The sequence below is a fragment of the Melospiza georgiana genome, chromosome 15 (assembly GCF_028018845.1).
Source record: "Melospiza georgiana isolate bMelGeo1 chromosome 15, bMelGeo1.pri, whole genome shotgun sequence".
NCBI lineage: Eukaryota > Metazoa > Chordata > Aves > Passeriformes > Passerellidae > Melospiza > Melospiza georgiana.
Window position 1 is genome coordinate 15,565,463 of NC_080444.1, and position 26,145 is coordinate 15,591,607.

The window sequence follows — 26,145 nt, forward strand, 5'->3', positions numbered from 1 at the left end:
GAAGGGAAGGGAAGGGAAGGGAAGGGAAGGGAAGGGAAGGGAAGGGAAGGGAAGGGAAGGGAAGGGAAGGGAAGGGAAGGGAAGGGAAGGGAAGGGAAGGGAAGGGAAGGGAAGGGAAGGGAAGGGAAGGGAAGGGAAGGGAAGGGAAGGGAAGGGAAGGGAAGGGAAGGGAAGGGAAGGGAAGGGGGAGGCCCACCCAGGCATCACACCAGTTCAACTGGAGGCAAAGAAGCCACCTGGATACTGGGAAACAGTCACATACACGGGTGACACAGCCTTTGCTACTGCTGCACATGATGCTGGGCTCTAGTGCTTGCTCCTCCTTAGGAGACAAGGAGCAGAGAGCCCTGGATTTATAAATTACTCTCACTGGAAACCAGCAAGATTGGAATTTGGTGGCCATTTGTTGCTAGCTTTCAACAGAAGAGCAGCCAGCACTTCCTGGATTACGTGGGGAGCTGGAGAACCACGCTTCCCTCTTAATGTCTCTGAGAACCAAGAACTGGGGAGGGTCCTCACTCTCTGCAGGTGACAACACCTCCATGGTCACAAAGAACAAATGAGGGGGAAGCCAGCTGAGAAAAGGGCAGTGGGGGACTTGCAGGCCAGTCAAAGGAGAAGAGGAAGCACACTGGAGTCGGAACAAGCCATGGTGAAAACAATCCCAAACTTAATTCACTTGGATAGGACATCACATAATGCTTAGAAGAATTAGCCCTTTATCTTTGCAGACACAAGAAGCAGGAACTTGTTCTGCCATTGTGCAGTCACTGATTCCTTCTTTCTTTGTTTGTTTTTTGTTTCTGAAGAGTGAGCAAAAGCGGCGGCGTTACCGCTCACCATGGAAACCTCCGCTGTGGACAAGGAATGGCTGACACGTCCTCAGGATGTCACCCTGCAGCAGGTGGCCAAAAAGACACCAACCCTGTACCCAGGGCAATGTGGACGCAGCCCTGCCCCACTGTGGACCAGCTGGAAGCCAGGCTCCCTGGCAGGGTTATCAGTGACCCTCCGGTTCCCCCGTGCAGGAATCCTTGCCTGGGTGCTGCCCCAAAACACAGATCATCAAAGGGAGTGGAGCTGCTCTCTTGGAGAGAAGCGGTTCCAACTGGAGGGCTGCAGTTGTCCGTGGCCAAGCTTTCCCATTGTTATTTTACAGTCGCTTGATGTTCTGAAAGATATTTAGAAAAATGACTTTAACTGTCCTGTGCCAAACTGGGTGAGGGTGAAAAAAAAATGAAATTTGGCAGGGATGTTATTCATTCAGCGTGTAGCTTGGATGACGTCCAGTGACTAACACAGGAGTTTTAACTGATCTGGGAGACTAAAAACCATTCACAAATAATTTGATTTAGGGTCACTGTGATTTCTTTTTATAAATAATTTTCATTGAGAAGTATTTTTTTAATTAGGATCGACAGATCCTAATAGCAACGCTATTGTGTGCGCCGCTCATCATTCCCATCTTCCCAAATGACTTTCATATGTTGTGAGCTGGTTTCTTGTTTGCTGCACACGATGGGGCTTGTTCACAGGGTAAGCAATGCCCCAAAGCAGTGGACAAGCCATGCTGAACTCCTCTCTCCAAAGGCAGGCTCCAAGGAGGACCCAGATGGAAAGCAAAGGGAGCTTTCACCATCCTGTTACAGGTTCCTGTTCAGGGGCTGCTCTGAGCCTTCACCCAGCCCCAGACATCCCTCTGTGGCTGTAAAATCCTTCTGAGTGCTCTGCATCTGAGAGATGGCAACAGCAGCTTGGCTTTGGTGCTTCAGTGCTCCAACTCCCATCACAGCACAGGAAGTTCTCTGAACTTTCCTTTTCCCCTTTTCCCTGGTGGAAAGACTTCTTGCTAGACAAAAACAGCACCAAGGGAAATATCTGACACAACTTGGTAAAAAGTCTAAACTCAGCCACCTCCTAAGCCAGCAGATCACCCAACAGCCTGAGCAGATCTGCAGGAGAACTCAGCCAGCGGGTGAGAGAAGAATGACTCGGCGACTCAAATGAATCTTGCTTGGCAATATCCCCCGTGTGTGACAGCCTTTTCTTTGACTTGCACAATAACAATTGCAGCCCAGCCACTTCAGCTACTAATCTTATCTCTTGTTTGAATGGCTCTTAGCTTGCCTCCTGTTGATTATAAATGTTTGTACAAGTTCTTGGAGTCAGCGGAGTTGTTGTTTCGTAGATGGATTACAGGCTGGGGCTCCAAACTTTGAGATGCTCACATTAATGATCAGATATGTTCTTAAAAGCCCACTGAATTGGATTTCAAAACAAAAGGCCCATTGATCTTGCCTGAAATCCCAGCCACAACTCTGAAAGTCTTTTCCCTTATCTTTCCAAAGAACTGAAACTGGTGTGGAAAATGACTACAACAGTCAAAGAAAGGAGGATTATCTTATGAGAGGAAGCTACCTGAATTTGGTCTCATTTAGGCTATCAGAACAGGGCTGAAGGGGGTGTAGATGCTACTGAGAGACACATGGAAGGAGAGAAGCTGTTAGAAAATCTTGTGAAATCTCCAAACTGAGAGTTGTGGGGCTGGACATGAAAAGATTTGTGATTTTCAGAGCAAAGAGGTCTGGGATGGGTTTCAGCAGAAGCCACAGAGGCAGCACAGTGTGCAGGCTGATAACCACACGGGAGCCACTGATAGCAGCCAGGATGGGCAGCCGGTGACCAGGAGCTCCCTGCAAGATCCCAATCCAAACATGGACAATGTCTGGAGGGAATCTCCTGCCTCCTGCACTGATCCATCACCCTGGTCCATCCTATTTTGCACCTTGCCTCATACAGCAGCCATCCCAAGCTTGCCTTGGCCACATGATCTTGTTTTAACATTGGGCAGACCAGTTTAAGTTCCTGTGGGTCCCCAGGGTAGGCTGCTGTGGTAGAGTTCCCATTGAAAAGATTGTCTTTTTGGGAAGAAAAACACTTGTTTTCCTTAGTTTTGTTTACTTCAATAAGCAAATGCCTTATTCAAGCCAAATTCAGGCAGAAAATCAGAGCATTAGGTGGTGGCTGTGACTTCCAACACTGAAAGGTGCTGGGAAAGCAGAATCCCACAAAACATCATCCCCCAAAGCACCAACACTGGCAGGCTGTTCCAGGATTGCTGGTATCCACATGGAGCACATCCACTCCTGAAAAGGCACCACTGGCCTGTGCTGGGGAGGAAAAATAACCTCAGTGCTGGCCAGCATTCTCAGCACCAGCGATTTTCACTGCACCCCAGTCAGACAGAGCGGCCACAAGGGCACAAACACAACTCCTCGTGCAGTTCCCAGTTGTGCCACATGGATAAAGCATGGCTCATCCATAAGGACACCTGCTGGCGACAGCAACAGGCCGCAGCTTCGGTTGTTTGATGTCATTTGACTTGAGGATAAAAAGAGCAAATCAGGAGAGAGGGGCTGCCAAAGCACCAGCCTGCAGCCTGCCATGGGGATGGCGGCGTGGGGATGCCAAGCTGGACACGCAGGAAACACCCAGGACAGTTCAGGCAGGCTGAAAACCAAACCCAGCATGCACGGACAGCACAGCACACCCCCAGCACTCAGGGCTTTCCTGCAGCTGGCAAGCTGCAGCTCAGCCAGTGCTGAAATATTGTTTCTGTGGTAAAAGGAAACTGTTTCTCTGTGTATTTTTTTTATTACCCATGGAGTCACCATCACCACGGCTTTAACCGTGGGGCAGGCTGGGGTTCCTCCTGCGATATCTGACATTCTCTAACGCAGCAAGATGTCCCAGCAGTTCACTCCCTGTCTCCTTGAGAAATCCATTTGTGTGCCAAGCACATTCCACAGGCCACCCCAAAATTCACCTGATAGCACCACTCTTTGTGCAACACTTCCAGGAGGTTTGGGATGCTAGAGGTACATCCATGCCTTCCCCAGAAGTCAGCAGTCCTGGAAGCAGCAGGTAGGGAACAGACCAATCCTACCAGTTTGCTTCCTGGCCTGCAGCATCAGGAGAAAACATCCTTACTTGGGCTGGAGCTGGCTTAAAATTGAGGGTTTGGAAACAAGGACTAGAAGCTAAAGCATCTCCTCCAAAACCCACCCCTAGACCTCAAAAACCCACCCCCAAACCTCCAAAATCCACCTCCAAGCCTCCAAGATCCCACCTCCAAGCCCCACCTCCAAACCCCCGCTGCGGGAGGACGCCCGATCCCCCCGCTCCGCATCCCCGCGGTGCTCCCGAGCCTCCGAGCCCCGCGCCACGCCACAGGCCGATTAATTCACTCCATCACCAGCCCCGAATAAACACACATCCCATCCCATCCCATCCCGCCCGGGCATCCCGGGCATCCCAGCCGGGAGGAGGGCCCGCTGCTCAGCGTTCTCCCGTACGGTTCGCTGCGGGGAGCACGAACCCGGCGGCTCTCCCGGCCCCGCGGGCTGCCCCCGGGGTGCGGGCGCGCGGGTTCGGCGGGCCCAGCGGCGGGCCCAGCGGCGGGGCCGGGCGGTGCCGGTGCCGCCCGGAGCGGGCTCGGCCGCGGCGCCGCCGGTGCGCGGGGGGAGCGCGCAGCTGCAGTACCCGCGGCGGCCGCTCGGCGGCGCGGCACTGCCGCCGTGCTCGCCGGGGCGGCCGGCGGCGGGGGCCGCTCTCTGCCGCCTTCCCGCGCCCTCTCCTCGCTCCGGCAGATCTCGCGAGAGCGCGGCCGGCTGGTGGCCGCGGGGGCTGTTGCAGCAGCGGCGGCGGCGGCGGCGGCGGGAGGAGGAGGAGGCGGCGGCGGCGGCGGCCGGGGGCGGCCGAGGAGGCGGCGGCGGCGGAGGAGGCGGCGGCGGCGCGGGGGCGGCCGCGCCGGGGCGAGCAGCGGCGGGCGAGGCCCGAGCGGCGGCGGCGGCGGAGCGGCGGCGGCATCATGGCGGACAGAGACAGCGGCAGCGAGCAGGGCGGCGGCGGCGGGGGCGCGGCGGGCGCCGGGGGGCCGGGCGCGGGCGGCGGCGGCCCGGGCGGCGGCGGCGGCGGCGGCGGGGGCCCAGGCGGCGGGCTGCAGCACGAGACGCAGGAGCTGGCCTCCAAGCGGGTGGACATCCAGAACAAGCGCTTCTACCTGGACGTGAAGCAGAACGCCAAGGGCCGCTTCCTCAAGATCGCCGAGGTGGGCGCGGGCGGCAACAAGAGCCGCCTGACCCTCTCCATGTCGGTGGCCGTCGAGTTCCGCGACTACCTGGGCGACTTCATCGAGCACTACGCGCAGCTGGGGCCCAGCCAGCCCCCCGAGCTGGCGCAGGCGGCCGACGAGCCCCGGCGGGCGCTGAAGAGCGAGTTCCTGGTGCGGGAGAACCGCAAGTACTACATGGATCTGAAGGAGAACCAGCGCGGGCGCTTCCTGCGCGTCCGCCAGACCGTGAACCGCGGCCCGGGGCTGGGCTCCACGCAGGGCCAGACCATCGCGCTGCCCGCGCAGGGCCTCATCGAGTTCCGCGACGCCCTGGCCAAGCTCATCGACGACTACGGCGTGGAGGAGGAGCCGGCCGAGCTGCCCGAGGGCACCTCCTTGACTGTGGACAACAAGCGTTTCTTCTTCGACGTGGGTTCCAACAAGTACGGCGTGTTCATGCGGGTGAGCGAGGTGAAGCCCACCTACCGCAACTCCATCACCGTCCCCTACAAGGTCTGGGCCAAGTTCGGCCACACCTTCTGCAAGTACTCGGACGAGATGAAGAAGATCCAGGAGAAGCAGCGGGACAAGCGCGCCGCCGCCGCCGCCGCCCCCGCCGTGGGCGCCGAGCCGCCCCCCGAGGCCGAGGCGGCCGCCGCCGGGCCGCCCGGCGCGCTGCTGCAGGCCGAGGAGCCCGAGGAGGACTGACCGCCCGCCCCCCGGGACGCGGACTGGCCCCGCCGCCGGCGGGAGGGCGGGCGGGCGGCGGGGCGCGGGGGCGGCGGCCCGGAGCCCCCCCTCCGCCCGGAGCCCCCCCGGCCGCGCCGCCCGCCCGGCGCCCCCCCCGCCGCCCGGCAGCAGCAGCGCCTCAGACCCGCCACCCATCGCTGGATGTTCCTCCACTTTACCCACCGTATCAAACAGTAAGCAGCTGCTAAAAACAAAAAAAAAAAAAAAACAAAACAAAACAAAACAGAAAAAAAAAAAAAAAAAAAAAAAAAACAAAACACACAAAAAAAAAAGAGTCAAAAAAAAAAAGTAATAACATTATATATGAACTGTGTTTCCTACTTGATTAAAAATATAAAGAACTGAGTGTTTATTTCCCTAATTAACCGAGAACTTTTGTACACGTTTAAGCTATTATTATTAAAAGTGTTTGCAAAAATGGTCAAGATTATAATATTGCTGAATTATATAAAAAAGTCCTTTTCATGTTGAGCTAACATTTGACTTTAGCACAAAAAAAAGAGATATTTTAGAACACGTAAAATAATATTTTTAGTTTTTTCTTCTCATTTTGTTACCAAATTTCGAACCTTACATGGAGGTTACTATAGTATATTTGACACCCTATATACCTGTGATTAGAGATGTGTATATATATATGAGGGCTAGGCATGCTGTGTGTCTGAGCTTTGTCTAAATGTTATGCAGAAGTTTGTAGAGTTAAAAGGTACGTAGGTTTAATTCATGCAAGGTAAACAATAAGTGCTCTCTTTTATACAATATGCATTGCATCTGGACCTTAAACATATAAAAATGGTCAGTGAAACTTCTGTGAACATGAAGAAAAATTATTAAAAAAGGCATTTAAATGAAATTTGCTAACTTGTGATTTTTACGTTTGAACCAAAGTTATTCAAATAGTAAAAAAAAAAAAAAAAAGAAAAGAGGAAAAGAAAAAAAAAAGAGAGAGAGAGAGAGAAAAAAAAACGAAAAGTAAAGAATTTCCTCCCATAATATTTTTTTTCTGCACCTGTTTGGTTTACAACTGAGTAGGCGTATTGTCATTATTGTGTATATGAGATGTACTTGTATTGTTCATAATATATTTTTTTTATTCTATGTACTTAAAAGTACTTAACCTGACGTGCAGCGGTTTCCAGTCCACCTGTTTTTGGACAGCAGGTAGCGAGTCTTTCCGTGTGGCCACTGGCACTAGCACTATGTCCCGAGCTCGGGCGAGGTCCGCAGCGATGCTTTGATCCCTGTTCACTCCCGTAGGAAGTTAGGAAGCAGCGAGGGCAGCGTGATCCCACTGAGCCATGGGGGTCGGAGTTTGGTTGGACAGTGAAAGCCAAGCCGGTGTGTGTCCGTCATGGATTGCCATGTAGCTGTGGTGCTAGTTCTTATTACTGGCTACATACCTGGCCAGCCTGGCCGTGCCCTGCCCTCCCCGTCCCAGCTCCCGCCGGGCGCGGGCTCTGCTCCAAGCCCAGGCTAGGGAAACACAGATTTGTCAGAACACTAATCTGTCCAGGTGTGTTCTCCAAATTGTAATAATAAGAAGAATAATAATAGACTTTTACAGGTTGTCTTCGTTGTTTTTCAGTTATGTTTTTTTTTTTTCTTAAAAAAAAAAAAAGTTGGTGTGCTTTTAATTGACTAACTTCTTGCTGCTGTATAGTAAAATATTAATATATTTTTATCATTAAACTGCTGCATGACTATCATCATTGCGAGTGAAGAGAAAATGTTATAAAAAAAAAAGATGCCTTAAACAGTGAAAACAAAACTTTATTTTTTGTTTTTTCTTTTCTTTTCTTTTCTTGGCTGGAATTCAGTAGAGAGCATTTCAGAGAAACTAGAATCTTGTTCCACTCGGAAGTTTTTTGGGAATGCAATCATTTTGCTGAATGGTCTTGGCTGAGTTAGGGGTCAGGTAGACCTGAGCTGCTCCTGTGCGAGCAGGAGCTGCCAGCGCTTCTTTACCGAGGGGCAAGGATGGAGTTTCTGAAGGGTGGGGAGAAAACAAAAAAAAAGCTTGTTTTAAAGAATTTGATTTCCTGCTGTCATTTTATTCCCAGTTGAAATTATAATTCCCTTTTTCTTCTTGGGGTTTTTATTTTGTTGGTTTGTTTTTCTGGGGTTTATTTTGAGATGTACTGTAAGTGTCAAAACAAGCTGTTTCCATTGTACCATGCATTATTGCCCTTGAAAGAAGTTTGCTGTTAGTGTTCACAGAAAGTTAAACACGAGCCGCTGGTAGCGAGGTGTTTCTGTTTCTTTTTAAACAATCACTGGAAATGTTTAAAATTGCTTTAATGTGCACTTTTCCTATTTCCCAGTAGTGAAATAAGCTTTTCAGAGTGCGTAATGTGACATTTGAAATGGTTCTCAATTGCATGTAAACATGTGTCTGATAACCTGCTTCTGAATCGGAGGCTCTGGATGGGCAGTTCCAGCGATTATTGTACTTCAACTGTGATGTGTCGGGACTGCACTCTCCATGCTGCTAGACGTAGTTAGGAATTTAATTGCTTTGGTGTTATTTTTGCTACTTGATTGATTGTCTCGGTCCTGCTGTTCGCTGCCCTCCCCAAAGTTGTCGCGCTGCCGACGGACGCGCTCCGGCGCCCGTAGCTCCAACGCCGCCGCCGCGGTGCGTTCCCAGCAATAAGTGCCGGGAGGCGAGGAGAGCACGGCAGAGTGTCCTTCCGTCCCTGCCGGCTCCTGGCAGCATCGCTAACGAGGCAGGCTCCTCCCGTGGTCTTCCTCGCCCGCGCCGCCCGGATCCTGCCCAGGATCCGGCTGACTGCAGGAGCGCACGGGCCGCGCGGGTCCGCTCACAGCAGTACAGCCTGGGACAGCCCGCGGGCAGTTCTGTGAACAGTGGCCGAGAACTTGTGGTCAGTTTTTGTCTCGTTTTGGGTTTCTTCTGCGTGTTTCCTTCGGTTTGGTTTTTTTTTTGTTTGTTTCGTTTTGGTTTTTTCTTCTTTTAACGCACGTTCTGTATGTTCAAGGACTTGATGAATGATGATAACGAAAGACTAAAATGACTGTAAAGATTCGTGGGATTTTGCTCCTCGTTGTTTTAGTTTTCATCGGATTTCTTGTTTTGCTTTTTTTGTTTTAATTTTTGTTTTCCCGGAGGTGCTCGGTACTTTACCAAGGCTCTAATATCTCAGTATTTAAAACAAAGTACAGAAAACCCTGTTTAATGTTAGAAGAAGAGAGGTATATTTGACCATATGTGTTGTTTTAAAAAAAGACAGTATGCTCAAATGTGCCAAGATACCTAATTCCTGAGAAGTATGCCTTATATTTTCCTTGATGATATGCTTTTAAATGTCTTGTAGAATAGGTCCAAGAGCATGATAAAAGCTACTTTATAATGACTACGTGCAAGAAAACTTGAAATTCATTGCAATACTGACATTATTTTATTTTTAAGTTAAAGGGACACTGTCAAGTAATTTACCATTGAAATACAACCACCTTTTAAGTGGTTTTATGCTAACGGGGAAATGTCCTCCGAATTCAAATTCTATTTTTTTTGTTAAAATGAAAACAAAAAAATGAAATTGCTCTGTCTTTGAGAATTTAAATAAAAAAGAAAAGAAAGAAACAGCACGAGCCGCTGTTGATTCCTGCCTCTTCTTTGCGGTCCCGCTTACGATGCTGCGGCGGGAGGCAGCCAGCAGCTTGCCGGGAGCCGGGGGGCCCGGCCGGACCCTTCGGGGATCCCCCGATCCCCGGTACCGGGAGCCCCGGGCTGGGCCGGGCGGGACCGGCGGGCGAGCAGGAGCCCGGCCGGCCGCGGGGACCGGGAGCGCTCCGAGCTCGCAGCCGGGCGCGCCCGTACGCGGAGGGCTTTTCGTTTTTTGAAAATTCAATTGGGGGAAAAAAAAAAACAAAAAAACAAAAAACAACTAAATAAATACTTGACAGTGTCACTTCGCGCGTATCCCTCGCAGGGGTTGAAATGCGCTGGGCGTAGCGCTGCCGGGAGAGCGGCTCCCGACCCGTCCCGGGGCTGGGGGAAGCGCAGAGGGGGCAGCGGGCGGGCGCAGAGCCCACCCCGTGAGCCAGGCAGAGCTGCTGCCGGGGATTTAACCCCTGCTCAGAGCCGACCGGTAACTTCTTTTTTTTCGTTTAGTTTTGGGTTTGGGTTTTGTTTTTTTTTTTTGGGAGCAATTACTTTGTTGCCTTTAAAAATAGCACTGTAACCACCTTTTTTTATGATTAGCTGTAGTGTAACCTTTGTCCCTTCAAACTATGCAAGCTATGAAATGTAAATTAGGGATCAGTTAAAGATAGTTGATTATATTCAATCAGATGACATTCATGCACTAACTGGAGTATATACAGATAAAGCTATTAGAGTGACTTGTATGCTAACAGCAAGATATAACATACCTACCTATTCTAAAAAAATGACTATTAATATTGTATAACAGGACTGTGGGGGTTGGGAGGGAATGTTATCTCTTATCTTCTTAAAAGGGGATTTAAGATTTTTATAACTGTTTTTTCCATCAAACTTTAATATTTTTGTCAAATTTTTAGGTATTTAATTTGTAAAATAGATTTTACTTTGTACTGGCGTACAGAAAATAGGGGTTGATTTAAACTTTTTTGAAGCCAAGTGATCAAGTACATTTGTAATAAAAAGTCAATGGATCTATATCAGTCGTACTCACTGTTTTCATTTCTTGTACGTTCTAATGCAGTGGCGCTCTGTGTCTCCCAAGGAAAAAGAAAAAATTGGGGAGGGGGGTGGAAGGAGAAGGCAAAAATGTCAGCATTGATGCTGCCAATTGATGCAACTTTGCGTGCACAAGTGGCCCCTGGTCAGTGGAGATTTGGTAGATATGCATTTTTCCTAAAACCAAGGTGCACTTTTTCCAGAAGGGTTTATGCAAACCTGATGTTTTTGGCATGTCCTCACTCCTCGCTTCCACCTTGGCACCTGTAAACTCCAAAGTCGCCCTTTTGGAAGCGCCTTTCCCTGGCACTTCAGAAAAAGCAAAACCAACCAAAGCAAAACTCTGATTTCTTCTAAAGTGGTGAACTACAGCACACGATGTTTTTGCACCCTCACACGCTGTCGCCCTTCCTCCAAGGTCTGCCACTTGCTTTTCTTTAAGTTCAACAGGTCAAAGGGTTTTTTGTTTGATTCTTTTTAAGTCAAATTGCCAAGTGTTTTGGATCGAAGACTTCAGCAGATCCACCGAGCTTGGATCCAACACCTTGCAGAGCACTGACATAATTATTTTTTGGTTGCTTGTTTGCTTTAAACCCAGCCCTCCCCTTCCCTGTCCCAGGGCATATACCAAATCTGATTGACTTGTCTGTGGCAGAAGTTGTGGGAGTCAGCAAGGGAGAACGATGACATTAATGTACAAGAATGCTAAAACAGGTTTACATTTTAGGGGCTCTCTTCAAGCATGAAAACCTCAAAAGTCTAACTAGAACCAACCAATTTCCTTGGTTTTGCTAGTCCTCCAGGTAGACATTGAATCTCTCTTAGGTGAGTTGGAAAGAAGGCAGTAAAGGCAAATTCTTCCACAGCTGTGCAATTTGCTCCTTCAAAAACCTGCTGCTTCCTACTGGATTGTGTGGCTTTTGGAGAGGTAGGGCTCTGCCTGAAGCACTGTGAGTTTCTCTTTTAAAAAGACACTGTCAAGAATTTATCTTTTTTAGAAACCCAGTTTGCAGCTTTTTTTTTTTTTCCTGGCTTTTTTTTACTTCTTTTTTCTTTTTTTCTTTTGCTTTTTGTCAGGCTTACCCAAACTTTCCCTTTATTGTCTTACTCTCCTCCTTCGTTGGCTGCCTGCTCCTCGTTAACTCAGCTTGTGCAGCTGGAGGGTCACTGTTCCTGGTGGTGTTTGGACTATCTGGAAGAGGAGCCCAGTAGTTTGAAATTCTCATACCGGGCTTTTTTATATCTTTTGCACACTCATTTCTCTCCCTAAAAGTTTTACTCTTCTTGGCTTTCTCCTGTAATGCGTGAAGAAAGGTGAAGGGCTCTGAATTTTTGGTGGCAGAACAGAGAAACTGGCTGCACGCAAAGCGTTGTCACAATGTTTTGACAAAACCGACAAGGTAAACAAGCGAGTTCCATTTTTATTCCTGATTCCTTCTGCTGTTGCCATCTCCTTTGCCGTTGCAACAATGAAAGAGAGTTTCTGCCCAGAGCTTTTTTTTATTTTTTTGTGGTTCCTTTTACTCTGCTCGCTTGCACATGATTTAGCTCACTGGCACTGCAAAATGTGCGTGGGTTGCGAGCGTGGCAAGGAGATACGTATATAGAGTTTAAAGCTAGTTAAGGTTAATTTAAATGGACTTCCAAAATTATAGCCTTTTTTAAAAGCTCATATTTCCCAGAGCCTAATCTTTGGGCCTGAAGTTCATGATATTTTTTTTTCTTCTCAGAAGAGGTGTGTGTTGGGTTGGGATGGCTGGGGGTGATGGCACGGGAAGGATGCTCCTCTCTGGAATCTCTGCAGCTGGAGCTGGGCTGCCTGCTCTGCTCTGCTCTGCTCTGCTCTGCTCCCAGCTTGAGCCAGATGGTCCTGGGTCTGCTCTGGGAGTTTCTCTTAGCCTGCCTATCCTCCTTTGCTTGTCTTTCCAAAGCATTTCAGTTCCTGACGGGCTGTGTGTTAGCAGCACTGCAGTCTGGGAGAAAGGCAGCTCACATCAGGGTCTGCAACCATCCCACTTCTTGTGAATTACAAGTGGGCCACGAGGCTTTTCTGGGCTGTGTGTTGCTTGTTGTTAGTGCAGAACAGCTGCAGATAGCAGAGAGAATTGAAGGCCAAATCATCCATTTGTACGGGGTTCACAGTGTTACTTCTCCAATGGCTTTCTGGATATTTTACTGCAATTTGGTTGGCATGGAAGTTGCTGCTGGAGGAGTCCATTGAAAGGGAAAGGATGAGCAGGTCGGTGTTGGGGCAGGCATGGTGCTGTCACTAACAAAGGCATTTCCTGAGCTGGCAGCCTCAGGCTGGGTGAGGGAGTTCGTCCAGGGGAGGAGCTCCCAGCAGCCACAGCAAAGGTGATGTGTGTCTGGAGGGTGGAAAAAGGCTTTTGGAGCAAGGTGGGAGAGGGGATGTGGCAGAGATGGATGGCCAAGGTGCACCTGGGCTGCCATGCAAGTGCTTCAGCATCAGCACAGCTCTTAGAGAAGCCCATGAGAGCCTGATGACAGTGGCTCTTTGCCACAAGCAGCTGAGGGGTGTCAGGCTGTGGTCCCAAGGGATCATGGAGCAGAGGACACTGAGCTCCCCAGCTGGGGTGGCTCTGCTGGCCCCCATCGTAGCAGTTTGGTGCCTGAAGCCAGATGAGCATTTTGTGTTTTGGAAGAGTCAAAGCATGTCACTCCCACCTCTATAAAAGTAGTAACCGGTTGTGTAGCCTGTTTGAGGCAAAATATCACAGGAGAGGGAGAGTTGAAGTCATACAGCAAGAAACGAGGCGTGTTTTCACGGAAAAAAATGTCAGCTGGAGATTAAGTGAAAAAAGATAAAGATAGAGAACTTTTGGCCTCACTATCTGTCTTTTGAATGTTGACTGATTAAAACAAGACAGAGTGAATGGCTGGATATCCCCAAACAATGCTTCACTGTCCCCCTGCAGATCGATACTGCTGGCACTCCTTCACCCAGAGACAGGATCTGGTCCTGAGCTCTCTGCTCTGGAAGGCACCGTGGCCAGCCAAGGTGGAGCCTACTCAGGCTGGCTGTAGATTTTGCCTGCATGTGGGTGTTGTCTTGTTTTGGGTGAGCAGACATCACCTGGGCTGTGGCAGTACCTCTGCAGCTCGAGTTGGATGTGTGGTTTGGTGGGGAAATTCTGCTGTCCTTGTGTGAGGTACCTTGGAGCAGCCTAAGGGCACAAGACCTGATACAGTTTGGGTTTAACTAAGACAAGTTTTACCAACCAGTGGGCATTAGGTTTATCATGCCAAGCTAGAGCTCGCAGGAGAGTGAAATATCCAAACACAGGTAACATAGCTGTCAGGTCCTGAGCAGGGCCTACTTTGCTGTTGAGCTTGGGGACCCTGGCCATTTCCACACCTCCTCTTGAGGCTGGAGTTCATGACATGTGGTGAACCTCTGCTTCTTTCTGGGTCAGCCGTCAGCTGGGAGGGTTTTTGGTTTGAACAGGAATCTGCTGGATCTCCCCAGCAGGAACTCAGTCTTAACTCAGAAAATTCCTTGGCTTTGTTGGTGATCAGTTGGTTTGTTGTCCATTCTGACATTAGCTTTGCAAAAATACACACCTTAGCCCTTTCTGAGTCTTGGGCCACACAGCAGACTGAAGTGCAAAGACTGCAACACTGGCAGTGGGAGTTTCTGCTGAGAGTCTGAGTTTCTGAGTCTCCCTGGCTGTGGCACTGAAGCATTTTTTCTTGAAACACTATCTTGAAATATGCAGGAAGCAAGAAAAACCAGCTTCATTCTTTCTGTTCGAGACTGGAGAGGTGAGAGGTGTGGATTTACATCTGCAGTGTGGAAGGATGTGCCCCTCTTGGCTGGGGAGACCTCGGAGGGAGGCTGCTGTGGGAGCTGATCCAGTGCGCGCCGCTGGGACGGCAAGTGCATGACTTGGAGAGATTTAGACAGCTTTTGGAGAAAAACCTCCTTGTGTTGAAATGTCATCCCAGTCATGATGTTGATTTCAATGGAGAATTGCTTGTGAAAGTGGCTTGCAAGCTGTGTCTGAAGGGCCGTGGCCGTGCTGACCCCGGTGGGTTTGGCTGTTACTGAACATGGGGCAGACAACGTGCAGCAGCCCCGTGGGTGCAGGAGATCCTGTCTGACAGACACAGGGCAGCATTTGGGCAGGGAGGTGCCACTGTCATGCTTGCAGGAGGGTCTGGGAGCTGAGCCTGGGCTCTCAGACATCATCACACCGTGCTCTGGATTGACGCACGGGCCAGCATGGGCACGGGGGGTTTGGGGGTGGCTGCTGTGGGGCTGATCCCCCCCAGCATGGTTGTGCTGATGTGGCTGGTGTTGAGGTGAGGCTGGAGGGGGCTGTGTCCATATCATGGACCTGGATAGTTTCTGTTGCTGGCAGCTGAGAGTCAGTAAATGAGCAGTGGTTGTTTTTTCTGTGACTGGTGAATGTCTTGTGCGACTCAGGCTCAAATTGCTGTGTGCCCATCGAGGTTGGGCCATTAGAGGTTTGGGGGGTTTTGTTCTCACTCTGGGCAGAAAGGTGGCTGTCAGAGGGCAGGACAGTGCTTGTGCTTCAGGCAGGACCTGTCTGTTGGAATGTCTGGGAGCAGCATTGTCATTTGAAAGGCAGCCACCTTGGTGTGGGTGTGGCTGTCCCCCAGCTTGTGCTTGCTCTGGTGTCTCCCTAGGGAATGCATTTTATTTCTCCGTGCTCCATCCTGGTTGCACAATAGTGAGCACTATGTAGGCTGCTGGCTTTATTGCCTGCAGTCTGCTGAGGTTTGGAACTTGCCTGGGCTCACCTTTTGCCCAGGCATCTCACATGGGCAGGGGGTGAGTCTGCATGGGCACATCGGTGTCAGCCAGTCCAGGCTCCTCAAAACTCACCTAGGGCTCGAGAGGTGAGTGCTGGGATTTCAGGGACCAGCTCTTCTCTCTGCAGCAGTCCAGCAGAAGCAGGTCCAGCTGGCTCACTTTTGGGAAGGCTTGCCGATCTGTCAATACTTCAAGAAATGCCAGGGCTAGGAATCATGGAGAAAGGGTTTTGTGAAATCTGGTATTTAAACCTCCCACTCGAGTGATGCTGAGGAGAGCTGGCAATGTAGCATTGGCTTATCAGAAGCTGTGTGGGCAGGTCAGCTTAAAAAAAAATGTTGCATGAGCAGCACCAGAGGTGAAGGAAAGAAGCTGGTGTCTTGTCAGGTAGAGAGTTTAAATGGGGTCAGAATTTCTTTTTATTAAAAAGATTGTTTTATTTAAATAATAAATGACAGTACGTTCACTGTTGCCAGGGGCTGCTGAAGGGCAACCAGGCAGGTCTGAGCAAAGCAGGGACTAAAGGCTTTGAATTATTTTCTGTCATTAATAACTCTGAACTGAGCACTGCAGATTCATGTAAAAGCCATCTCTGCTTCCATGCATGTGAACAGTTTGGTTTGTGGATAGATCTGCTGTGATCAGAGGCTCATTCTATCTTACAAAAAAAAGTTGGCTTCTGAGCTTCACCTGTCAATAAAAGTCCTGGAAAATGAGTCCTTGCAGGCTTCTGCAAGGCCATATGTAACTTATCTTGTCCAATGCAAGTCCCTAATTGGCGGTTTAAAGTCATTTAAAAAAAAGAATCTGTTAACGGTCAGTCTATTTTTGGTTTGAAGATGGACTTTATATGGTCATAAAGTAAAATTCCTAGCTTAATTATGGGAATCAAAGTACATTGGCTTAATTGCACAAAGAACTGCACACAAGAGTGCAGAGAGGACACGCTTTGCAAGTGATTATCTGCTGATGAAATACTATATGGAGCAACAAGTGGGGGCATTCCAGGCTGCAGGAAGCATCCTGAGGCCAGAACTGCTGAGCTGCTGAGGAGAGATGGCACCAAACCCTTGTCCAATCCAAGAGAATTGGACATTTCTCTAGTCCAATGTGGACCAGCTCTATTTTTGGAAATAAATAAGCATGGTCAGGGTTCATTCCCACCACAGCACGGTCTGCCCTGCCTTGTGGAGACTTGAAACTGGACAGGATTGAAGGGGTGATTTGTAACCAAAGCCTTGGTTGAGGAGTTGATTTGTGTTCTGGAGATGCCTCCAGAAGCTGGAAAAGCAGCTGTGGGAGGTCTGAATGGCAGAGGATTTGGTGATGGGAAGTACAAGCTCCCAATGATTAGGAGATCCATCAAACTGTTTCCCTGTTGATGGACACATAAACCTTGAAAGGTATCAGAGTGTTGGGGGCAAGCCTGCATTCTTGAAGCTGAGATACCTGGGAAGCTAAACTGGGTATCCAGGAAGAATTTAGGATGTGGCAGTGCCTGTTCCTGAAGTTGTGTGTGTGCCTGGGAAAAGGCTGTGACAGGGACATGAATTGAGGAGCTGTGACTTCACAGCATTTCCACTTCAGCCTGTGGCACAGGAGGTGGGCAGGGTTTGGGGAGGACAGAGGCTGGTGGGAAGCTGAGGTGTTGGGGCTGGAGGTTGGGAGCAGAGTTGTGTGCACGAGAGGGACAGGGCTGGAGTAAGGAACAGGCACATCTGCACAACAGGGTGGAAACAGGAGACAAAAATAGTTGTTGTAAACTGCTTGGTGGTGAAAAAAGACCTCAGCACAGCTGCTCTGATTGAAACATGGTGGGGGTGATGGAAATCAATAGGATACTGCATTACCTGCCATTGTAGCAGGTATGTTAGGTCATAAAGGAAAAACACTACATCTAAAAGGTTGCTGTAAAATCTGAGGAAATTGGAGTACTGATGACCAAACAGCCACATTTATGTTGGATATAAATTCTGTATTTTAATGACATGGAGGTATTAGGAAGTTTTCTATTCCAGTCAAAAGGAAAGTTGAGGATTTCATGAGCCTTGGGAAAAAAACCAGGCTCATGCATCTTCATAAACCTGTTAGAAAAAGTGAATTCTATTATGGCCATGCTATCTGGCCAGATTGTTTGGGAAGGAACTGGCTAACATTTTGGTGAGCAAACATACTGATTTACTTAAAGGATCATTTCTTGTAACAGCCTGGTCTAGAGTTAGCCTTTGCTCAGGACTAAAACATAAGACATAATTCAAAATACAGTTATTGTTGAGTTGTTAAGTAGCAGTGACCACCTGGGGTCACTGAATCGCAGGTTCAGCATTCTCAGGGTAGAAGGTGCTGGACTAAAGTGACTCTTTTGTTCCAAAATATTGCAGGGGAGAAGATCAGAAAAATGAAGTCTTAGGCTTACCACAGGTACCTGGGAAGGTTACTGGCATCCAGGTGGGGCAGAACTCTGCCATGAAGGAATGAACAACCCTAAAACTGTTGTTGAAAATAGTTATAAAGGAAGGGATTTCTGGAGTTCAGGAAGATTCCACCCAAGGACAGAATCCAGCTCTGGAGGAGCAGACTGGAAGGGCCATGTGGTAGGGCAGGTAACCATGAGTGGGAAATGAAGCAGTTTAGGAGGGGCTTTGCAGAGCTGGGGGCTTTGGGGAGCCAATGCTGTCTGAGGGACATCAGACACAAGGACATCAGACACCAGAGAAAATCTGGCTGTGCAGGACTGAAGGCAGAATTCATTTCCTGCACTACTTCATGCTGCTGAAGTGACTCCTCCACGTCATTCTGGGGCACAGGGCACGTTTGAGAGCCTGCTGTCCTTTTGGGTGGAATAAGGAGCCTTCCTCTGAAACTCAAGTGAGGCAGAGATGCTGGAGCAAAGTAGGAAATTCAAGTGGAGGAGCAACAGATGTATCAAGGGGTTTTAAAAAAGCTTGGGACTGAAACTCTTAAAGGTACTAACAAAAACAGGGCTGTCAAAAAACAGCTTTGTATTCTCCATGACTAGATAACATCCTAATGTCAGGTTATTCTTTTTTTTTTAATTAAAGTATTAGTCAGGGCACTGGGAATTGCCTGAACTCCAGTCTGAGAAGGTGAAGCTGGAGTGCTGTAGCTCTTCAGTGTGTAAGAGGTAGAAAGCAACGTACTTTCTGCAGAGAAAGGGGGTTGGAGCAGGTGATCCCTTCCAAGCCAATCCATTCTTTGATTCTATGATCAGTCTGGTTTGCTGGGGCACCTACCACAATGCCTGCACACATTGACAAACAGCAGGATAAAAAATAGGCTTGCAATGAGAAGAGAAATACCAACCACGGAGTCATTCTTTGGTTGCAGTTGCTATTTGTCACTTGGGAAGCAAAAGATTGACTAAAGTCTAGTTAGAAAAGGTGATTAAAGCCTTCCAGGTCTGCATCTTCAGCCTATGAGCAAAAGAGTTCCACTCAATGGTTTGGTCAACCCAAAGTTGCTGGGTGAGGAAAGGTTCATTTTCATGAAACTTGTGTGGTGCACAGCACTAGGTCCAGGTTGCAAAGTCTGTTCTGAGGGGAGAAACCACCCCAGAATACTGGGTAATCTAGAGAAATCTAGATTTCTCCTGTAAAGCAACAACCCCAGTTCAAATTCCTGCCTTGAGCTGGACTTGCAGGTCTGCCAGATCCCAGAGTGTGCCTCAGCAGCTGATATTGTGGCTGTTCTGTTTGCTTCTTACTAAGGAAAAACTCAGAGGTCTTGATTTTTATCAAGGGAAGGAGGAGGAGCAGAGGTCTGGGCAGCATCTTCCAGCTCTTGCGTGGGTTTGTTCTTGAGGGGGGATTGTTGGTGTGTGCGCATTCAGACCTGTGTCACCTCTCTTCCCAAGAGACCCAGGAGAACCCACAGGTAACTGGTGTCAGCCACAGCAACCTTTTGCTGCTCTGGCTTAGTTTTAGGCTTCTTAAAAGTCCAGGAGTCATGGCAAGTACCCTGGCTTCTCCACCTTCCCTGTCTCCGGTAGATGATGGTACCAAAGAGTGAGTGCTTTGATAAGTCATTGGAGTTTGCAATAGAAGCAGGATAACTGCAGGCACTGTGAGGCTTTCACTCAGAGTTTGTGTTTAAAGACAAGGAGCAGAGTGGTTGGGTTATACTGGAGGAGTGACCCCAGCCTGGCTGTGGCAGGAAAATTGAGAAGAGCATAAGGTTTGGTGCAGTGAGCATGGGGCTGACCCTGGGACATGTGAGGCAACAGCAACAGGGGGGGAAAAAAGTAATTTTTAATGCTCCCTCAGTGTGACAGGCTGTAAGTGAATTGTTCATTCAGGAGGAAGAACTCTGATTGTGGTAGCAGAGTAAATGAAGGGAAGGTGTGTAGCCTGCCACAGGAATCCTGCACATCCCAGGTGTGCTGCAGGTCTGTGGGCTGCTGAGCAGGAGCTCCTCTGTACCACAGCTCATCAGAGCCCCACAGTGTCCCTGTGCTGCTCTCCCTGGTGATCAGGTGGTTGTCACTGGCACAACCTTTGTCCCTACCCCTAGAAATCCATTAGATTGCTCACTTCTAGTTAAATTATACCAGCTGACTTTGAAGTTACTCAATATAAAACCGTCGTGGTATGCTTGCATGATAGTTATTTGATGTAAGACAACAATTTCTTGTGCTCTCTCTTTAGGAATCTGGGCTTTGAGTTTCACTGGGGTGTGTTGTATGTACCCAGCTGCACAGGATCAGGCCCATCTCTGTTTTCAAATGTATTTCACATCTGCAATTAGAGATGTTCTAGGAAACAAATTAGGAGATTGAGTTGTCTGTCACAGGCTCAGATGATCATAGCGACTTGTGCTAAAGGCTCTGTCCTCGTAGAGACCTGCACGGCTGCTTTGTGTAACTGCTGTCAGAGCTCTGGTTCTGGTCCTAGTGTTTTTTATAAATGTACTGAGTATACTTGCCTTTAAATCCTGTTAGGTACTGATAATTATCGCTGGTATTCTGTACATTAGCTCTGTACTAGCATTCACATTGGACTAGGCTTAATAGTGTGAGTGTCAAAGATGACTTGAAAAAGGAAAATTAGTTTATACCCTTTTTGTGTGGTTCTACTCCACGTAGTAGGTGGTTTGCAGAAGTACCAGAAGTGCTAAAACTGTCTTCCCCCTTTTACTTGCTGTGAGTCTCTGCAGCAGAACATAGAGATTTAAGTCTGTTTTTCCATCCTTTGGAGACACTGAGATATTGTCATGGTGAGGTCCATGGAGATACCCAGAGAGCTGGGCCCTCACACAGAGATAAGGCATCTTTTCCATTTGTTGTTTTTAATTTTTTTTTCTTCTGCTGTCCATCCTCCAAGTATTTGTTTGTTTTTTTGTTTTTTTTTTTTTTAATGTAAAAAAGTTATTCTCTCACCTGTCAGTGCAACATCCTCTAGGATATTTGCGATCTTCTAGAAAAGGTAGACAGGACTGAAATAACTAATGCCAAAAATTGCCCATGGCAAGGGAGGGAAATCCTTGTTCTCAAGGCAAACCCCATCCAGACCTTTTTTCAGCACACCACAAGGGTATAAATGCCCATTTTTCTTTTCCAGGTGATCTTTAAGGCCAAGTGGCAGAGGGCAGAGTTTGCCCTCGGTGGGGTTCCGGTGCCCTGTGGCGCCCGCGCTGTCCCGCAGGTCTGAGCCCCCGGCACCCCGGCATTTAGGGAGCTCCTAATGTGGGGTTGGCTTTCACCCTGTCCTCAATTTGGATCCCCAGGGCAGAAAAATTAGGACTTTCTCAGTTAAAGAAAAAAAATCAAAAGTGAAGCAAAATCTCTGGAGAGTTGTGTTTCCCCACAGCAGTGAGGGCCCCTCAGCACCCACTTCTGTTCAGCCAGGACGCCCGGGTCAGTCCTGCTGGGTTTTTAGCCATCTTGACCTCATGTTTGCAAATATTATTGGTAATATAATGCTCTATGTACAAATGTCTGTGTGGCTCATGTGTATGTTTCTGTGGTTCAAGTCAGCCACAGACTTCTGGAATTTCATTGTACTTTGGTTAAATGTTGGACTTTTAACTCTTCTACTGTATGGCTTCTTGATTTCTCTTGTCCAATGTGGACCAACTCTATTTTTGGAAATAAATAAGCATGTAAATAAAATGAATGGGTTTATGCCACTTACAAGAAAATGCTTTATTTAAAATATCCACTCAGTCTTGTATATTTTATGGTATCTCAGGGAGCAGCCGAGGCTCAGGCCCCAGCAGCCTTGTGCTGAGATACCATATTATGTACAAATTCACTTCCAAGTGCTTTTGGAAGCAGACTTCCCACTCCTGAACCAAACCCCCATAGGACCAACCTTGCAGAGGAGGGAGGGGGGAATCTAGAAACACATAGTTTAAGGGGAGTAAGGGAAACAAACATGACTTTCCTCTCAACACAAGGCTTCTGGTTTGAGGTGTCCAGGTGCCAGAGACACTGCTGGGTGCAGGGATGCCATGGGTCGGTTCTCAGCTCCCACCTGGGAGCACGTGGAGATCAGGAGCACAATGACATCTCTTTTTTAATTTATTTTTTTTTAAATTCTCCATATAAACCAATATTTACCAGTAATCCTGTGTTTCTGTTTTTGTTTTTTGGCAGACTTTTACCAGTAAATATCGGTTTATTCCTGAAACCAGAAGCCCTAAACATACCTTTGTTTATAAGGTCAGTTGGCATTTTGTCTCTCTCATTCCCCACTTCCCCCCAGTACAACCCAGCAGGTGGTTGAAAGGTACCAAGTTCTCTTTCTAGTTTTCCTGCTCTGCATCTCTGGGAACTGGAGCCCGCAGGACCTAGAGCCTTCTGTTGGTAATGTAGATTCCAGTTTACAAATTATTCTTTTACCATTTTAAATCCTGCTTTTAAGGACAGAGGTGTTCCCACATGCCCACCACGGGAACTGGTAGAAACCCCTAAATTGCTCCTCCTCTCTGAAGCCTGAGGGTAGGTCTCACTAGCATCTTCAGGCTTGGGGCTGAAAAAATAATTGATCCCAAAATATACACTAAAAACTGCCATTTCTGGTTTACTATGAGCAGGACCGGGGGAGGGAAGGGCGGGAAAGGAGTTTGAAATTTACTTTTCTCCCCCTTTTTTCCTAGAAAGCAAATGTGACGTGGGGAGGAGGGAGAGAATGTGAACGTGGCCCTTCCTAAAGTCATTGTAAACTCCTCCTCCGAGGCTGGGAAAAAGGGCAAGTGAAAGATCTGATCCTTAAAAGGACATCACTGGGTGTCTGAGACCCCAAAAGCAGCTGGCGATTTTTGAGGACTCCAATTGCTTTTGGTTTATCCCAAGACAAATTGACTTGGGAATGTTGAAGCCTCCTTTTTCCCCACATGTATTTGCCACCCAAACACTGCACATTTTGGTAATACCCCAGAAACAGAGAACCTGATGAGGGATAGAAAATGAGTTTACTGCACAGTCCCGGCCAAATTTTTTCTCCCAAGCAAACAAAATAAAAAAATTTTTTTAAACCCTCAAACCAAAGCCCATCCCTGTCCCTTCCCCAAAAAAAACCTCCTAAAAAAGCAAGTCCAAGAGAATCTCAAATGCCCAGCCCGGTTCTGTCCTCCATGGTTGACAGGGGTGTTTTTGGCATAGCTGCAGCCCAACCATGTCCCTTTAAGGAGCACCGTGGCTCATTTCCTCCTCACCAACCCCAAGCTGAGGTTCCTGAGAGCTGATCAGAGCTCCTGCAGCCTTAGGTGGAGTCCAGAGTGAGGGGAGCCCTTCCAGCTGTGCACTTTGAGCTGAAAACTACCTTTCCTCCCCTTTTGCAGCCTGGGTGGTTCTGATTGCTGGCAGTTCTGTAATACAACCTTAATCTGAGCAGTTGAGGCTGGTCCTACCTTATCTTCAGACGTCTTGCGGAGGACTCCTGTTACCAGTTTGGTACTCAAAAGCTCCACCCCACCACCAGAAGTCACTTTTTGTTTTTTTCCAAAGGCAGTGATAGCTCACCCTCTCTAGCTCTAATGGAAAACCTGATAATTGCAATGCAACTTTCTAATAAAATTGTTCATATATTCATAATTCCGTTGCAATCCCAAATTGGAGAAGAGATCTGTTAAAGGTATATATTAGTCTAGATTTTTCTTATTGTAAATACTGTAATTTTATAATACTGTCAATATTTTATTAACTTAGAAATATTTAACAGAGTTTAATCTATGGTAGTTGATTCATTTATAGGTTTATGTTGCAGCCAATTACATTCTAATGTAAGATTAACTTTCAGCATGTAAACTTTGAGTGAATATATCTTTGGAAAGATTAAGAGAGAAAACTCTCACTCTTAATCTGTAGTATTTATCCCCAATTCCCAGTTGGGAATTATTTAACAAAATATTAGGAGGTTTTGAGAGCTCATGAATCTAATAACTGCAGTTGGATTTGAAAACTTGAATTTTGAGATGTAAAAGTGAAAAAGTGAAAAAGTTTGTTTCAGTACCTGACCTCTCTAGCACAGAAGTCTTTATTTTGAGCAAAGGGACACTGTCAGTTCAATTTTAGTTTCTTGTTTTTGGGGGGAAAAAGAAACCACAGAATGCAGCCCTGTGTGAATTCCTTGTGGCTCGCAAGGGGAGCAGCTCCTCTCCCGAGGCTCCGCGTGCCCGGCCAGAGCAGCTCCATCCCCGCCACTCCCGGCCGCAGCTCGGGGAGATGGAAAACGTGCACAAACCTCAAACTTGACTTGATTTTTGACCAAAGCGTTTGCTTTTTAAGAATTGAAATCTCTCTCTCTCTTTTCACCTGATGGTGTCCCTTTAGCATCATAAAGATGTTCATGTTCTCTGAAAACCGTGAGAAGTGATTTTCTTTTCAAGGCAGGGGAGAATTGGTCTGTCATTACAACTTGCATAAAAAATACCAAAAATATCTTGAGGGTTTTCACAGGCGTTGGTATTTTTTGAGTGTAAAAGTTAATCTTGATTAGAGATGTGCCAATCTTTACTGCTTTCCTGTAGTGTTGTTACACTTAGGCATTTCAGTTCACTTACAAATATATACTGTAACAGTATACTTTGTACAGATTTATTTAAAATTTATTTGAAAACTGAAATAAAGTAGGCAGAAAATAAAGATATTTATTTTTCATTTGACTATGTAAGAAGGTATCATTCTTTTGGTTTTAGTGCACTGGTGTACCAAGCCTCAGAACCACTGCTTTCTCCAGCTCATAGGATGCTTTTCCAGACTGTGGATACGTGTATGTGTACTGCTGTGTTGATAAGTAAATGCCAACGATGGAGTTCGTTGCTTTTATACATCCCAAAGAGAAGTTCTCCACCGTTCCCTGTCTGTTTTCTGACCGAACAGGCGTGTGTTTGTGAACAGTGTTCACGCCAGCTCTGCCACCCCACCCTCACATCAGCTCACACCAATGCCAGGATGGGAGGAGTTGCCTGCGTACCTTCCCCAAAACACCCCGGGCCGCAGTGGCATCGTCAGGGAGCAGTTCAAACCTGTGTCCTTTGGGCTTTGTGTAAAGCAAATGCAGAACAAGAAAAATCGAGATGTTAAATCCATTAGAAAACCAATTCCTTATTGTACAGTAGTATGGAGATCTCTAGTCAACCTGCCATTAATAATAGATTCTTATTTTTTGAATGATCTATTTAAAAGAACAGCAAGCATTGTATTTGCTAGTAAATCTGAAGTGTTTACATGGAATTACTAAATAAATTATTTGATCTAAGATGGCTCTTATCAGTGCTGATTTTTAATAATGGAAATTCGGTTTGGCAGCTGCTTTTTTAGTTCGAGCTGTTCTTTAAAATCTTCCAACGCAGGTTTTTGGTTTTTTTTTTTCATTGCATCCTTGTGGTTCAAATTAGGTTCTGAGGAAGAGGCAAACCACGCCTCTCCCTGCAAGGCCTGACAGGAGTGCTAGCTCACGTTTTCCAACCCTTTCCATAAGGCTTTCCCTTCACATCCCAACCAGCTGAGATGAACAGGATGCTGAGCCCAAAGCCCTGCAGCAGTCACTGCTGCTCGCTGGGCTGGGGCCTGGAGACACAGGATGGAGTTTTTACAGCAGAAAGCTTTGGGATAGAAGTAGAACATCCTCCTGTGAGGTAATGAGTTGTCACACTCAGTTCCAGCGAGGCTTGGTCCTGCTTCCTGCTGCTCCAAGGCTGCTGGAACACCCTGTGCTCCCGGCCCTGGGTCCACGGGCAATCTCCAGAAGCAGATGAAGGCTTTGCATCATCAGCAAAGCCAAAGGCAAATTCAGGAGCTCTCCCCCCTTCCAAGCCCCAAGGGCCACTCTCTGCCGGCTGTGCATCCCCCAAAGCTCCCGGAGCTCCGGGGCTGGAGGATGGAACCGGTGCTGCCCTGCCTTGGGGCTCCCTCCCGCAGGTGCACAGGCTGGATGCAGAAATCCCTGTTCCAGGAGCAGCACAAGAGCAGGCAGGCGTTGCAAATGCCGAGTCTGACCACACCGTGTCCCCCTCCAAGCGCCGCAGCCGCTGCTTTTCTGCCTGGTGCTCAAACCTGGGGAAAATGAAACCATCAATAATGCACCTGTCCCCGCAGTGCCGCTCCCAGCCTGGCGCGGACCAGCGCTGAGTCACCCCATGTTTAATTCAACGCTCTCAGCGCCACAGCCCTGGCTCCAAAGCCATCCAGTGCTCGCATTATGCACCAGCCGAAATTCTTGTTGGACATGGATTTCACGCTTCGTGTTCAGGGCAGGATTCCCAGCCCACCCCACGCTCTGAGGCTCAGACCCTCTCTGTGTACATGGACAGTGCCTCCCCCAGCCTTCCCCTGCCCCTTCC

General features: G+C 48.1%; 1 protein-coding gene and 1 long non-coding RNA gene across 3 annotated transcripts; both read left to right on the forward strand.

Moving 5' to 3' along the window:
- Positions 1 to 4,870: 4,870 nt before the first annotated feature.
- PURA (purine rich element binding protein A) lies at positions 4,871 to 5,821 on the forward strand. The gene has a single exon (XM_058034905.1). The coding sequence runs from the start codon at positions 4,871 to 4,873 to the stop codon at positions 5,819 to 5,821; it is 951 nt and encodes a 316-aa protein (XP_057890888.1).
- Positions 5,822 to 5,948: 127 nt separating this feature from the next.
- On the forward strand, positions 5,949 to 25,063 carry LOC131089671 (uncharacterized). Of its 2 annotated transcripts, XR_009115262.1 has the most exons (3): positions 5,949 to 6,036; positions 21,956 to 23,435; positions 24,499 to 25,063. It is a non-coding gene; the product is annotated as an uncharacterized LOC131089671 (long non-coding RNA). The 2 variants fall into 2 exon arrangements; XR_009115261.1 differs by having other exon boundaries at positions 21,956 to 25,063.
- Positions 25,064 to 26,145: the final 1,082 nt, after the last annotated feature.